This window comes from Salarias fasciatus, chromosome 3, assembly GCF_902148845.1.
Source record: "Salarias fasciatus chromosome 3, fSalaFa1.1, whole genome shotgun sequence".
NCBI lineage: Eukaryota > Metazoa > Chordata > Actinopteri > Blenniiformes > Blenniidae > Salarias > Salarias fasciatus.
Window position 1 is genome coordinate 14,666,957 of NC_043747.1, and position 17,080 is coordinate 14,684,036.

The window sequence follows — 17,080 nt, forward strand, 5'->3', positions numbered from 1 at the left end:
CGATCGCACATGTAGGCGACAGTGAGGTGACATAACGTATAATCAATCAACAAAAAAATAATAATAACCTCAACACAAAAGGTGATTGTGACAGAAAGGCCTTGGTTATGAGTACCAAGAACAAAAACTGGCTTGAAAAGTCTTGAAAATACAAACGTAAAAAAAAAAAGAAGGCGTGTTAACCAACAACTCGGAGAGAGAGGCAAACAACCACAAACACTGACATTCGAGGAACAAGAGATCTAAAAAGTAGGGCTGTCAAACGATTAAAATTTTTAATCAGATTAATCACAGCTTACAAATTAATTAATCATGATTAATCACAAATAATCGCAATTTCCAACTATGTCTGAAATATACCCTTTTCTCCTGTATTGCATTAACAAAAAAAACGACAGGACATGATTATATATATTTAAGACGTGATGTGTTTTATATTTAAGGCTCCAAATAAAATAAATATTCAAAAAACTAAAACATGCACACCATAACATATTGTCTGTGTGTGTGCAGCGCTCCCTCTGCATTCCCTCTGAAGTTGGCTTTTGGCAGGAGTTACATTTTCAGGTCTGTAACAAATGTAGAACCACAAGAAAAGTAAAACTAAGAGATACCACACTTTATTCTTGCACAATTAAACAGGGCATTCTAAGCCAGTGTTCCTTTTTGTGTGGAAAACAGAAAACTGCTTCAACATTTTTTTAATCAAACAAGTAGAATCCATGGGGCCAGCCGGCTCATCTCCCTCCATATTGCTTTCTTCTTCTGCTTTGATAAATGAATTGACGCCAGGCCTCCTTCACCTCCTGTCTGCTGCCCGTCCATGCTTCATATGTCCGCGTGGGTGTGCGTTGTGCGTTGTGCGTTGGTCCGCGTGACGTAAAAACCGTCATGAATTCCTGTCTGCTAGGGTCCGCGCGGACCGATCCGCGGACGTCCGCGCAGCAGCCAGATTGTAGTGTGGGAGAAAGCGCGTGCGCATCGGTGGTGCGCGGACAGTCCAAAGCAGACGCGGAAACGCGTACATCTGAAGCATGGACGAGCCGAGGCTGAGGTGAGGCTTCTTCTTCGGTTGCTGGCAGCTTGCAGGCAGCTTGCATTCCATGCGGGTGCACTACCGCCACCCGCTGGTAGAGGTGAAGCTTGTCATGATGCGCATGCGTTAAACTGCGTTAAAAATTTTAATCAGATTATTTACATAAATTAATTAACGCAATTAACGCGTTATTTTTGAAAGCCCTACTAAAAAGTTAAAATTTGGCTCATCACATGATGGTTTTACTTATTTTGCATTAAAAATGACACTGCAATGTTTGAGCAAGCACGAAACAATCAGGTTCAGCCGAGGTTTTCATGTCTGCTATGAAGGTATTTACCTCCTTCTGCTTGTGTGAAGTCTTATTGATATTTTGCTTTTAGTTGCCTGTTTTATTTTCTCCAATATGTTTGTTTTTTTGTTTTTTTTTTTTATCAAGCCAAATGTTTTGAAGTACAAGGCTATGGCTCCTTATTCAGAACAGAAATATCAGAACCTGTGAAGGCTTGTACCAATAACACGCAGCAACACCAGCGAAGCCTGTAAAGTCTGAAATTAAAGTGGAGGAGGAAGCTTTGAACTCCCGAGGCTTCCAGCTCTTCGCGTTCTACCGTTGTGCCTCACTTCTATTCAGAGTCTCAATGCTAATGAAGATTGCGATCATTTACGTTCATAAAAATGCCCAACTTTCTTCATCTGTTTGCGCGTACCTTCTTCACGGATAAAACAGGAGTTCGGTGAGGGTGAATGATGTTATGAGTGCAGCAAAGGTTGGATGTTGTGTAAATTTAGCATTATTCTATAATAACGCAGAAGGCAGGTGCTTCGTAAATACTGTTAAATGTCACATTGCTCAGCGAATGAACAGCACAACCTGTATTGAAAATTCCGTTTGTTCCCCAAGCACGCAAGGTCACAAATATACAGACACAAAACAGCCTTTCATTTGCAAAGTTCTGCATTAAATCTTAAAAGAGGAGAAGATATTTGGTTCTTAAAGCCACTGAATATCGTCTCATGAATTAGAAATTAGACACTCCGCTTCTCCAGAGGTTCCGTATTTCACAGATTTGACCATGCACGTTAAAACAAAACAAAATGTTTCATACGAGTAAAAACAATGACGACTGTGATTATCATCACGGTGAGCATCGCTCCCATTATCATAAATCGCCTCCACTCACATAAATTAGATTCCGGCTGGTGTCGGGGCACGCTGCTACAGCCCTCATTCTTATTCATCTGCTTACTTCTCAATCACTCACTGCACGCTTCGCTGCACAATTATAATCACCTCAAAATTATTTCATGACGTGCTCGTGAAGCCAAACGGAGCTCCTCGGAGCGCGCGCAACGCACACTTGCGCAAACACTCGTCCTTTAACACACTCCGGCGGCACAAAATAGCTGGATCCAGTTGCACGCCTCAAACGCAAGCGTTCATCTGCGTAACACAAACAACAGAGCGTACTGTAATATGAAGGCCGATTCAAGTAATCGCCGCTTATACACACACAATTCACTAAAGCGCATGCTGACAATTATTAAAACCATTATCTGGCGTATTGCAGAGATGCCACGCGTGTCGCCGGGTAATTTCTGGACGCACGTTAATATGAACCTTGTGTGATCAGAAGAGAAAACAGACTGTTACTGCTACAACAGAGCTGTGTATCGATTCACCAGCGTGTACGCAATCATGCTTTTTCTTCTGCCTTTTAATGAAGGAGGATAAAAAGGGGAAACAGCAGGAGCGTTATTTAAGTCATGACGCGACGGGAAATACAGGCATGAAGGAAATAAATTAAATTATAATGCACTGATCTTGAGAACTTGTGGAGTAGTTGGAGTTACAGAAAAGAAGTGAGCCGGTATTTTAATGCTCTCATGAATAGGAATGCACTCCCCGACCTTTGTTGAATGTATTCTTCGCACTTTACGTGCCAAGAAACATGAGCACGTGCGAAAACGGCTGGAAAAGCTGAAGAGGGGAGAAGGAGGAGGTGGGGATAATTGCTGATGTGGCAGCACCTTCTCCAACTCCCACGTCGAGGAGGAGAATCAAAGCGCGGCGCGAAGCGCGGGAGATGCTGGCTGCCGCAAACCAGCGTTGTTCGCCCAGGACAAGAGGAAGACAGAGACAGGGAAAAATAAAGAAGGGAAGGAAAAAAAAAAAAAGACAGAAGAAAGTGTGCGTGGAATAAAATGAGGAAGAATTTGCAAGATAAGCAGAAAGCAGAGAGACAAAAGAGGCTTGACGACAAAATGAGGGATCGAGAAAGGCTATTACTATGCATCGCTGCAAAACGCTTCACGGTTAAAATGTATTAATTCTCCATAAAACCCAACATATCTATTCAACGCAGACTTCAAACTGGGGTCCGGCTTGCTTCTACGGTCTATTGTTGGAGCGGCTCGGGGTCGCTCCAGTCGTCTTTCAATTCACCTCATGTCCCTTTTTCCTTGTCTCCATTTCCAGCCCTCGTTTATCAGACCCGCCGTCGATTAATGCCGGGCATTGTTTCTTTCCGTCTTTCCTTCCCCGTCAGTCTTTCTCAGCCTGATGAAGATGGAGCGCGGTCATTTAAGACTAATTAGCCCGCCCAAACAGACAAATAACCAGGTGCTGCACGCACATTTGCTCTCGAGCGCTGATGTATTAATGCATGCGCACGCACGTAGCTCTGCACGCTGAACAGGCGAGAAAATAAGTGGCGTGCTCTCTCCAGCACACATGGATGAACACATACCCAAAAGCAATAACCCACCCTCCTAAAAAAAACAAAAAAAAATAAACAAACAGCAAAGCAAGTTTCTGTGAAACATACTAATTCATTGTCTTTGTTTGCAGAATTGTCAAGACTAAAGCAATAAAAGTGCAACAATATGCTTGATTTTGGGTTTAAAAAATGATTGCAATCTTGTTGCAGCAGCAGAAAAAGCAACACAGCTCATAGAAGCCGCTTCAATTGCTCATCTTGCTACAGCCAAGTGGAATGAAGACGTCCCTCTAATGCACGACCACTTATTCTCCCCCCAAAACACACACTTCAACAACAGAGCTGCAAGCTTCTGTATTTTCTCTTTCACTGAATACCAGGGAGTAGATTCACAGTAATAATTCTACAAAACAGGGAGGATAACTCTGTGACAGGTTTCCACAACAGTTTTTATGATATTATTGTTATGATTTAACCTGATTGATGCCGAGCTGTCAAAGCGATCGATGCTTGTCGTCAATGAAGGCCCTTAAACTCAAATGACTCGCATATGAGATATAATCACACCCAAAACAAACACGCCGCGGCGGGATTATGACTATCGGCTCTGCGTTAGAGATGTAAATCACACTTAAGTCTGCCATCAGTCTGCCAATACTGTATATCTGCGCTGTATTGGATTTTAGTTAAGCATCGACCCGTCGCTGGCACCGGCGTCTCCATGATGGATAAGACGCGCTCTATTTAATGACCTTGGAGGTTTGCCTTTCAATATTACACCGACTCCGCGGACGCGTATTGTTTATTACAACCTGGTGATGGAAGTGGGTTTATTGTTTTGTTCGGTTTGGTTTGAGTTTTTTTTTTTTTTTTTTTTTTTTTTTCTGGGAATTAAAAACTGCTCCGACAAGACTGGACCGTCACAACCCCGACAAATTCTGTGCAATAGTATAAAATCTTTATCAGATAAGATGCTTCTTCAGATCCTGGAAAAAAAAAAAAAAAAAAAAAAACTGTGTTTGTAAGTTATGACATGCCACTCTGAGTTTAGACAAATACACCAGTGACCAAAGCTAAATATACAAAATATACATCTCAGCGCGCGCTGACAGTTTCAATCAGAGAAACGGCACGTAAACACTTTACCTCCCATAAAGGAAGACAGCGCGGTATTAAGAGCACGCCGGTTTGGGTTACTTCGGAAAAAATCGATTTCGCTGTCAAAATCCGGGCCAGATCATTTTATTGGTCCGGTCAGTTAACTTGGAGAGCTTTCACTTACACTGTTAAGTGGAAAAATGTCAAACGATTGTTGAGCAGAGCCTGTGCTTTTTTTTTTTCCTTAAACTAATTTCTTTGTGCTGCAAAAAAAAAAAAAAAAAACAGCTATAGCAGCAGGTCTGATTTAATACCTGAGTGAGAACCCCAAATTAGAAAAGTTAGTAACCTTGAGATGAATTATTTCTATTTATTTTTTGGGAATGGCCTCAAGTTCAGTTGAAATACGCGAACAAGGTTCAGGAGGACGAGCAGCAAGCTTGAATACTGAAAATAGTTTCTCCATCACCACTGGTGAAAAAGCACAGTTTTCGTACCAACAAAGCATGCAACATCAAACTTCTCACTTGCTCATGAGACTTTCAGCTACATCATAAATGTTCATGTCCTCATCTGGTTTAATTACTTGAGATATTTGTTGTCTTTATCGGCTGATAATTTGGCTTCCAACGTCTTGCTTCTGTCCGCAGTAACAGCAGCCGAGGTGAGAGGTCGGGAACTCAACTTGAACAGACAACGGCGGGGAAAGATCCAAAGCATGAAATTAAACCCGGCTGGACTCAGACGTGCAATTAGTGGAGAATTAATGAGAACAGTTGGTTAGAATGCAAAGATCTTTAACGGCTATTTCCTACTGGACATTTGCAGTCGCGCGTGCAAAACAACAGTCGGGCACGCAATAATGACGGAGAGCGTTTTCCCTGTTCAGCTCTGTCCCTTTCAAAAAAAGGACCACAATGCACCTCTCTGTCTCCTCGGTACACACTTGCACACACTGGTCGGGGGTGAGCCTCGGGGTATAATTACAGCACTTTAGGATTTAAATGGACTCCTGTCCACCAATCTACCAAATGTTCAACGTCCCTTGACAACGACACGCGAGGCACATGGGTGCTGGTGTGCACGGCGCACACACCGAACGCGCGGAGGAGAGATCATTTACGGCTAAATTACAGACAAATTGAACCTTGAGAGAGGCGAAGTTCAAAGGCAGAGCTGGAGCTGAATGCAGAGGCGGTCTCGCTGTCTTGCACAAACACTGGCGCTCGTGTCTTTCAGACAGACGAGCGCTTTGCACACAAGCGTCTCCCCCTCATACACACACACACACACACACACTGGGTTTGCCTCCCAGACAAAATATATCTCGCATGTATCTCACATTTTGTCCGTCGCATACGCAGTCTGACGCATCAGAAAGAATCGCTGCTATTGTGTGAGAATTCAGTAAAGCAAGGAGACAGATGAATAGGTATTCGCATAATGTCCCAGCGCAATGTTTTCTTCTTCTCTGCTCTGTATGTGTCTCTGCTGATGCCTTTGGACATCAGTTTTTTTTTTTTTGTAGAATATGGAGGCGTATTTTTGTATGCATCTGTGAATGAGTTACTGAGTTTGAGAGTGTGTGTGTGTGTGTGTGTGTGTATGTGTGTGTGTAGTCATTCTGATTACAGATTGTGGTATTCCGCCTCCTCACCAACACTTGTGCACGCACCTATTACCAGCAGAAAAGTTAGAGCAAGCCGTCTCAGTCGGAAGGATACCACCTTGTCAAAGCTAGCGGAGATGCGGGAAAAAAAAAACCAGACGTATGACGGTGATCAAAGCAGGTGAGGATGAACCGCAGCCTGAACACTTCCCGTCAAGAGGCGGGTGGGAGAAGAGTAATCGTAGGAGGACAAACGGAGGAGAGAATGAGCAGGTTTGTGTGGAGTGTGCGGCGATAACAGACTTGCACACCGACTTCTCTGTGCGGAGACGGACTGTGTTTAGAGAGGAGCGCACGTTTAGCATTTTTAAGCCAATTCTGGGGCTCGGGAGTACACAAACGCCACAAACTTTAAGCAGAGGCTTTCATGGCGACACAGACACCAAACACAAGTTGGTCTTCTTGGAAAACGTGGATATCTGATAAATCCCAGAGCCTCATCACACAGAGTCTCCCGACGGGAGGAAGATGTGTCGCGGGGCGCTAATTTTATCCCACATATGTTCCACTTCACAGACTACAGGTGCGAGATGTACTTCTGCTTAACACCATCCACAACAGAACAAAAATAGTCATCTGTGCGACCATGAACCGAAAGCATGAATCCTAATGGGCTCCTCGCAGGATGGCACGGTGATGAAGTGGTTGACACCTTCACCCTCGCAACAAGAAGGGCGCTGGTTCAAATTAGCTGACAGGGCCGTTCGGCGTGTTCTCTGTGTGCTTGTGAGATTACTTTTCAGGTACTCCACCTTTACACAACCTGGAGGCATAGCTTTGGGGTTAATTGGTGCATCTATATTGGCCATAAGTGTGATTGTTCAGGGCGAGGTCTCCCTGTGACTCTCGTCGAGATAAAACCGCTGGACAGAGAGTGTAGAAAAAAAGGTGTTTAGTTTGTTTTTTTATAGTATTAAATAGACCGGCAATATCTGAAATGATGGGGTCAGTCTTTCTGGGAAACTGATGAATCCGCAGACAGTGGTGTGATGCAGATCACAGACAGCCTGTCAGGTGAAGAACCTCACGCCGGTTCTGAAGCACGGCAGTGGAAATGTTGTGGTTCGGGGTTGCTTTGCAGCCTCGGGGACTGGACAGCTTGCAGTTATTGATTAAAAGCATGAATTTTGCACTACACCAAAGAGACCTTGAAGATCATGCGAAGCCATCAGTGCAAAAGTTGAACTTGTGGGAAAGTTGACTTTCAACGGCATAATGGGTGAAGTCAAGATCTGAATCCCGCTGAAATGCTGGGGGCAGATTTTAAATAAGTGGTATCAAAAAGAGGACGAAAGACTGTTTCCTTTTTCGTCCCAAGAATTTCACATGTTTAGAATTGCTTAAAAGACCTTTAAATGTTTATCATTGTTTACTCATTGTCCATAATGTCAAACAGAGAACATCCTTCCATTGCTGTTGCTTCTGGAAAGCTTTATGCTAATGTAACTACGAGGATTAATTTAGGCAAAACCCTGCTGTATACTGTAGCTGTTTACCCACAGGCTGCAAAGTGATGATTAAAGGATCTTATCTTAAAAAAAAAGAGAGAGCGAGAGAAAGAAAGAGATTGACTATCAGTGTAAGCACTTTTCTGGGTGTTGCGTCATCACAATGGTAAGCATCCCCGCTGTTTCTGACAGGCCAGCTAATCAAAGTCAATACACCACGGGTTCCTCTTGAAGCCGAGCCTGTGTAGTTGCCTTTGCAGAAGTGACTTAATTATTTCAAAGTCCTCCCTTCATGCTGTTTCATTTTGTCAGCCACCTGCATTAATGGACGACGGGTCAGAGCGAGAGACAGACGGCGGCGGAGGGCGACGAGGCAGCGGGACGAGAAGGGGCAGATGGAGGGAGCGAGGACAGAGGACGACGGGTTCACGAAGGGACGGGCGCAAAGATGAGGCGTGGATCCGCCCGGACGAGGCAGAGGTGAGGTAAAGGACAGAGGACGGGGAGAGATGAACGAACGGGCAGATGTCGGGGAGAGAATGCGAATGAGAGGAGAGAACGATGGGACGGATGAAAGCGACGAGAGCAGCGAGAGACGAGAGACAAGAGGCGAGGGAGGAGGAGGGAGTGAGGAGCGCTAGATACACAAGAGGGAGGGAGAGAGAGGCAGGTGATGGAGAAATGGAAGAAGGTGGAGGGGTGGATGCACCAACTTGGATCAAGATAGTCAGATGAAAGGAAGCGCTTGAGGGAGGATTGATGGATAAGATAGACGAAAGTCAAGAGAGTGAGCTCTGATACCTAAATTACTGTGTTCCAGTGACCTTCGCTGCTGAAAACACCCTGTTAGCAAGAGTTTAGCAACTAACTACAGATGTGGGTAATGATGTCTGATCCGAGATGTTGCATTTAGTTTTACTACAAATGTTCCATTTATTCCATTTCTCTTTGTTGAGTCAGTCTTTAGTGGTTTGAAGATGAGGGTTATTCCTGTGTTTGGTTCATTTTCAGTTTGAGACAGTAAGTGTGTAAGATGCAGGATAAACTTCTGTGATGTTGAGGCTGTCCGCTGCCAATCGGAGCTGTAAAGTTCGCAGCGTAGCTTGTTGCTGTGTTATAGTTGAGTTCTGCTCCTCGGCAGTATCACAGTTACCTCCCCATCTTAGCACCAGCTGATCCAAACGTATTCGTTTGGCCATTACTTTCTGAAATGTGGTCAAACAGCTGTTCGGAACTGTTACTGTTTGGCAAAGACCTCAGTGTGATTTATTGTTTGCGGAACCGAAGTTCAAATCCACCGGCTCAGGATATCAGCAAGTTCTTGAAGTGATGAAGGCGAGAGGAAAAATGCTGACAACATTTAGAAACCCTGGAAGCTACATACAGCAACAACAAAAAACTGAAATGTTAGTTCAAGACATGTGAAAATAATCAAACTACTATACAGTCAGGCTGAGAATAAACTTCAGCCAGGTGGAAAAATACGACGGTAACAAGCTGAACAGGGGATAAAGAGAATGACTGATGAAGAAAGGAAAGAGACAGGAGAGACCAAAGTGTTGAATGTACATGTAGGGAGGACTGCAGGGAATGAAAAGCGAGATTCGAGGGGAGTTTCATAGTTCAGTATGAAAAATGCATCCCTGACAAGTCTATTAGTAACACAGTCCGTTTCAGGCCCCGCAAAAAAACAAGAATGAATGTGCTCTCACACCTCAGAGATTGCGAGTGCAGCGGAGTGAAACAGAAAGCTCAAAGACTAATGGACGTAATGTTCAAATAAAACCACAACACAGCTTTTACTTGTGTCATTTGCACTCAAATGTAATACTTGCTCCTTGTAAAGAGAGCATTTCGCTTTCAATTTAGATATATGCACACTGGGTTTCTTTTCTGGAGACCTTTTCTCTTCCCGGCCCCCGTCTGCGGCTGCTGAAAGCTAAACCTCAGCCTGAAATGAAAGCCGTGCCGATGACAGCTGAAACTTTCAACATGAACTGTTTCATGTGGGACGCTGCCCAGATTCTAGTAATTACTGCACTCCTGCCAATTCAAATGACCCCAATTCCACTAAATGTCAAATTTCCTCAGAGATATGAGACTTTCTCTGCAGGATGAAGACGTTGTGACAAACTGCTCTCTGGCTGGATTGGGGAAGGGATCTGTAATACATGAGAATCATTTTCTGTCAATTTATTGTGCTGCCGCCGCTGCCGCTGCTGCTGCAGGAGCAGAGGGTAGGGTATATCCTGGCGGCACAAATTCACAACACAGAAACTGATGCATGGCATAAAGGTTGCGATTTTTTTTCCCCCCCGTATGACTGTGCTCACACTGATATTGCAGCGTGACATCCTTGGCGAGTATCAGTAAGATAAGGGAGTTCATCAGTGACCCCATCTTCCATTTTAGCCTGTTTGAGTATGGAAATGTATGAGACATGACACTGCATTTGAGAGCGCTAACAGAAAAAGAAAGGCAATTTCCCCCCCCCCCCAAAGTTTACATTCAAACTATGCCTGCTCTGCGCACATAAAATACATAATTTATGACGGATAAATATCCCATCTTCTTCCCGGAGTTATGGCCTTATAAAAACCAACAGCATAGCCCTTTTAATTTTAATCTTTCATGCAGAAAGACAAATGCAAAGAAACTCCAAACATGTGGAGAATAGTCAATCTACCACTCATGCTGAAAAGTACAATCAATGCCTCATGATTGAATGTCTTTACGAACCAGCAGGTCTACAGTCAATCTGTCTGCATAGAGTAATTATGACCTGTATGTGGAGCGTTGGACTGTTTCGAGAAAGTGCATTAATTTGTTAATCCAAATACTGACTGGACGATGAAATTTAGAAGCTCTTCAGGTGTGCAAAAATAAAGGACAACAGGAATATTTAGGCAATACTAGTATTAATATGTAATATAATCATGTAACTTGTGGGGTGAAGGAACAGACTCCTGTTCGACGCAACTTTCACTGCAACCGACGTCAACATAGCATTTTTCAAGTTGCTGCACTTTCTGACACCGGTCTGAAACCTCTGCACAGCGCTGTCCGACTGCATGTCCGTCTCATCAGATGACCTAGAAAACAAAATGCTGCCAGGCTATTGTATGAATACAAAATCTGACACTGATGACGAGAGAATCTCCACTTCACAGCGGTTTGCTGCTGTCAGGAAACACAAAGGCTATAGCTGGCATTAGCGTCCATTTGTGGATGTAGTGCGAATACGTAATGACTGCAAAGAAAAAAATGGCCTACAATCAATTAAGAAGTGATTTCTGTCAATATTTGCCGGTACATATCATCTGAAGCCACCAGATGTCACTGAATGACAAAATGCTGCTACACCGAAAAACCTCCATTACTGCTGTATCTGACGGACAGCGCAAAAGCACAACGCTAGACTGCGGAAATTAAAATAATAAGTCAAGCAGAAAACAGAAATGGAGCAACCGAAAGAGTTCAGAAAAGCTTGTGAGGGATTGAAAAAAATAGGAAGAAGTTTTACAGCGAGGAAGAAAACAAAGAAGGCGCCACGGCCAGAGCTGGAGGATCAAGGCATCTGAGCGATCTCTCCAAACGCGAAGCACACAGCTTTTACCTTCGTCTTCAGTAAAAATAAACACTTAAGAAGTCCATTGCTTGTTAAAAAGTACGCATTGCTTTTCTCATTTTAATGTTAGCTGACATATTCAAGATCTAAAAGCGGACTACTTGAAAGCCGCCCTGCACTTCTGGGAAGCTGCATAAGCACTGGAAAAGTGCAAATTTAAAAACAAAACAAAAGGACTGTGGACTGTATGCTGTTTGGTGATCACACTGTAACACGAGCAAATATACTGTTGATTTCTAATTAACAAACTCTCCTGGGGCCAGTCGGACTGTGGCGGTCACCAGTCCACACGCACTGCCGTGGGTCACATCCTGCAAACAGCATCAGATACAACCCAGCCGTCGGGGTTGTGTCGGGTCGGCTGAGGTCAGGACCGGTGGAGGCCAGTTCAGTCCCTCCATCCTCCGACTCTGGAGGTTGTCCAACAGACTGCGCTCTGTGGGGGCGAGCGTCGGAGCAGAGCGGTGGAGGTATGGACTGAACCGTGACTCCAGGAAGTCAAGTTGATGTTTCTGCATTCTCGCATCACAGCAGATTAGGTTCCATTAACTCAAAACAAGCTGTTAAACAATTTTGTTAAACCTTTCAGGGTGTAATCCACATGGCCTGTTCTGCAGCTCCTTACAAATGTGACTAGATTTTAAAAAGGCCATTTAAAACACGCTTTGCAAAATAATAGCAGCCTTGACCTTCGGCTGCCAAACTTGTGTGTGTGTGTGTGTGCAAAACTCACATAAATCCCTAAAAAAAAATTTCAGTACATATTTTACACTGAATAATCAAAGAGACAAGCCGAATGTGTGCAGCATATGGTAATCACCTGGTGGGGACATAAAAATAAAGCCGATGACATATTGTGGCGTGAATTACAGCTGTACAGAGAATAATCTTAATAATTGAACAGTTGCAGTAGCTTTAAGAGAGCTGCTCGGCTTCGAAATATGACCTCTTAATGCCGACATATGACAGAAGCCACAATGTGGTAATTAAAGACAGCTTTAAGCTTTTTTATTGTCGAGGCATACTCTGCACAGTGGGCCAAAATAGCACTTTTTGTGTCAAAGTCTGATGAGATGCTTTCAGGCACTCTCACTTTTCCTCTTTGAAGTTTTTCATGTTTGAACTGGATGCAGCTCACTGCCTATAGTGTCACTTAATTATGCTTTATGGCAACACAAATGGAAACTAGAAGAATAATCTGCTTGGAGAGACGCAATGCTAATGATGGTAGTGATGTGGATGGGGCCAGGCGGTGGAGCCACAGCCTTCGCATGATCCAAGAAAGACAAATTACCATTTTTACTTGAATTATAGCAAGCTTGTACTCAAATTGCAGACCGACAAATTCGTCTTTCAGATCGACAATCATACAAATTTAAGACCTGAGCAGACAGGATCCACCTCCCTCCGACACTGTTTTGCTCAAAATAAACAAATATGAAACACTTTTTTTTTTTGTTGATGCTCCTGGTTGTTTGGCTTTGTGATCACCAGGATAAATGTTTACTGACGAGTTTTTCCCCCCCCCATTCATCACACACAATGTTGATTTAGTTCGCTACGCTGCAACATAAATACCTCACGCAGATCAAAGAGCTTCTTTGAGCAGAAAAAGAATAAGGGAAACACAAGACCGAGAGACAGAGGAGATGAAAGAGGCCAAACAAAAGTGCAGCGGCTGATCGAGATCGCGGGAGAGTGCAGATCAACTTGTCAGTCATGCCCGGTTGCCATGGGAACAGGTGGTTCTACAGCCGTGCCGTAGCTCCCCCCGGTCCCTGGCTTGCAGCACGAGTTACACTAGTTTGTTATTCTGTCAGCATAATTCATTATTTACACAAATTATGCAGGAAATCCAATACGAATTCATGTAATTGCACTTTTCTGTGTGTTGAGCAAAGATTTATGGGTACGGGAGCGACTGTAACACCTGCACACCTGTACCTGTGCGGTTTTTTTTTCTTCTTCTTTTGGAGCATCGATGTCTTGTGCATCTCTCTGAGACCCATCTGTGATATTTCATGTCATCAGCGGAGCGGAATGGTATTTTTATCTTTCATTATCTCACTCTCTTTCTCATATCTGCTCTCTATTCCCCGCCGTCTCGAACCCTCCTCTCACTTCACTGGTTCAACCATTTCGCGCTCTCTTCTTTCCCAGTGTCCCTCCTCTACACTCCTCTCTTTGTTGTCAATGTTATATCAATAATTCGCCCGGTCCATCTTTCTGCTTTTTGTTTTCTTGATGTAGTTTAATCAAAAACTTGTGAAAAAAAAGCCGGGACTTACTCTGTGATTTCTTCGGTGACAGTGTGCTCCACCTGCAGCCTGGAGTTGACCTCAATGAAGTAGTGTTTGCCGTGTTTGTCCACCAAGAACTCCACGGTCCCCGCATTCTCGTATCCAACCTGCAATGGGAGGGGGGAAAAAAAAAAAAGCTGTTTTACAGTGCTGAATTATTCAAGGAATACGGTTAGTATTAGTTGTATAAACAATCAAGAAGGAGCACTCACTCATCTTAATGAGCCATGAAACCAAAAAAGAAAAAAAGAAAAGCAAGCGAGAGCCCAGCGCCCTTGTCCTCTCTCCAGGCAAATGTGACTTTGTAAAATGAGAAAGGAATAAGCCTTGTGTGTTTTATTTGTGTAGAGAGATGAGGGGCTTTTTCATCACCTTCTTGTAACGCAAAATTAGGTCATTAATCAAGAGGGATTTATTGAAAATTCATCATCATAAAACACTGTTTTCTGCACTACCTCTCGGCTACAACAATGCAATTAGAATCAGGACAAGTGTCTGGCGAAACGACGACGGAGGAATTTGCCTGCGCGGATGTGGCGCAGAGGTGTTCAGCCGTCGTTTAAATGATGAAGCACAGAGCCAGACTGAAAGTTAATAATCTTACCTTCAGACACATAATGAGAATATAATAGACAAAAAGCCAAACTGTCTGCGTTGCTCTGCTTCTCCAGTCCCGTTCCTTGAAAGGAAAGCTAAAAGCTATTAGTTTGCATATTGGGATTTTTCAACTCATTAGCTAAAATAATAAGAAAATCGGCAATATCGGAAATTAATAAATAGCCCACATCAATCTATATAATTATATGCAAAGACTGTGTGCATCGTGATGGAATTTGATTCAATTTCGACTTTCAAGGACGGCCTCATGAAAACTCACTATATCAACAAAAATCTAAATATGCATTTGCCTCGTGTAATTAGTATGCTTTGCAAAGTTAGAGGCTGCACGTGGCTGCGTTCAGTGTAAAGCATGATTGCTGTGAGGGAAATCAACTTCAGAGTGGCCCGACACGAGCATTTTCCATACTCATCCTTCAAAACTTCACTTTATAGGTTGTCTGAGCCCGAGTTTAATTTCACCCACTGGGAGCTGCATGCTGGCAGTAATTACCATGTAAATGCTATATAAATAAACTTTATTATTATCATCATCATCATTTCGGAACTAGGTGGGCATGCACAAATTACACCGATGATTTCAGTGAAGCACTCTGATTGGCGTTCGAACCATTTTTTGCCAATTTAACCAATCAGGGCAACTAATCTAAGTTCCTCAGACCAGATTCAGTCACGCCACTGATTATTCCTATAATCACAGCTTTGCTACATTATGAAACACATCCAATCCTGAATAAAGAAAATATTGGAGGAAAAACAACATTCAAACGTTGGAATTAGAGAGCTGCAATCAAATGTCCAAAACACAAGCTGCAAAACGGGGGAATCTAATTTTCGTCGGAGGGCACGAATGTAGGTGCCCGCAGAAAGACAACAGCACCATCGACATCAGGAAAATGCCACGCGGAACGCTTTGATGAAGAGAAAGTAGTATATAGTGTTGGTTTTTCTTCTTGCACTCTTTGTAGTGTGGAGCATTTTTATGGAAATCAGCCCGGGTTGCATAAACAGTGAGGAAGGGAACAATCTAAGTTACTGCCTTCACTTCTGTCTTCAAACAGAAAAATGCATGTTTGGTCCTTAATTGTTACACCAGCCTTCAGGAGTGCTTTGATTTACATTTGGCAAGCAAAATACATTCAGACGGGCAGAGGGAAAGACGGGGATGGACTGCTGAGCGAGCAAGAGATGTCTCAACAGAAAGAGCATCAATTAGAACCTGGCAACCCAATAAGAACCGTACTGCTAAAAAAACAAAGATCCATCATGTATAATACACCAGTATGCAAACAAATGGCTCACAATTACACCTGCTTCAAGCTTCTATAATTAAACCCATAACTAGAAGAGCTGGGTCTACAAACACCCATGTGTAACATGTAACCATGCAGAATATTATCACTGTAAATTCCAGTTGAGACGTCCTCAGCAGGGGCATTAGTCCCACTTATGGCATCTGTAGCTCCTTGCAAGTTCTACTGAGAGACTCATTAAAAGGGATCACATGCACAACACAATGCATGACCTGATTACAAACACCGACTTCAGTGAATGGAGAAAGAGGAGCTTGAAAACATGCACTAATGATATTTGAAATTATATAGGCTACTTATATACATTGCACAGCAAGAAAAATCATCCAAGACTCTCATATTGGTTTAACAGATGTGAAATAAGCCAATGTTCTATAGTGTGCCGATAAATAAAAACCAACAGAGGAGCATTAGCTTGCATATGGGCTCCTCTGCTCTGCGCGCACGCAGCCACAAAAGGCCAATTTTCAAGCTCACCTTCCTCTTAACCTTCTGTGTGCAGCCAACTTTTGCACCCAAGGATTCAGTGATAAGTTGTGAAAGACGGAGCAGCAGCAGCAGCAGCAGAGGACACACTCCAGCCTTCGCTGACACAAATGCACATACAGACATCGACCCAAAAAAAAAAAAAAAAAAAAAAAAAAAAAAAAAAAATCACACACAGACTGCACCAATAGCAGACGTATCGCACTCATTCCGCCCGCCGCTCACACACCCAGGCAGAGTGAAGTAGCAGCCAGCGAAACAGATTGAGTGGTCACTGTTTTATAAGGTCTGGCAGTCAAGTCAATGGGCTGTATTAGCACAAGAAGAGGTCACCGGGATGCCGGATACCTGCACACAGACACACTTTTAAGAGCTTTTTCAAAAGCATAAGGTGCATTTATACGCTCTGCTCCCTGCTGCCGGCCGCAGCGTGCTCCTGATTGTGCCTAAATGGTCGTATCGCTGATGAACGTGCAACGCGGCTTATCTATGAATGGAAAGTGGCAGAGATGGATGGCAGATAATGTAGAGCGCAGGGAGAGCCACAGTGTGAAACAAAATGCACCGAGGAACATTCACACTGGGAGAAAATGGGGGAGAAGAGGTGGATGGAGGAAGAGAAGGGAGTTAAGGAAAAGATTGATGGATGAATCAAATAAGGACCAAGACAAGGAATCAAAGTGTTGAGTGGGAGTGGAGAGAAAAGACATACGGAGTGAAAGAGTGGATTAGATGGAGTAATCAAGCACAGGTAGAGAGCCTCT

At 43.5% G+C, this 17,080-nt stretch overlaps 1 protein-coding gene across 1 annotated transcript in view; it reads right to left on the reverse strand.

Moving 5' to 3' along the window:
• The window catches only part of pcxb (pyruvate carboxylase b), a 277,811-nt gene that overhangs the window by 210,213 nt on the left and 50,518 nt on the right, over positions 1 to 17,080 (reverse strand). The window contains exon 10 of the mRNA XM_030087167.1: positions 13,888 to 14,006. Coding sequence (XP_029943027.1) covers positions 13,888 to 14,006 — 119 coding nt within the window. The remainder of the gene's footprint in view (positions 1 to 13,887; positions 14,007 to 17,080) is intronic.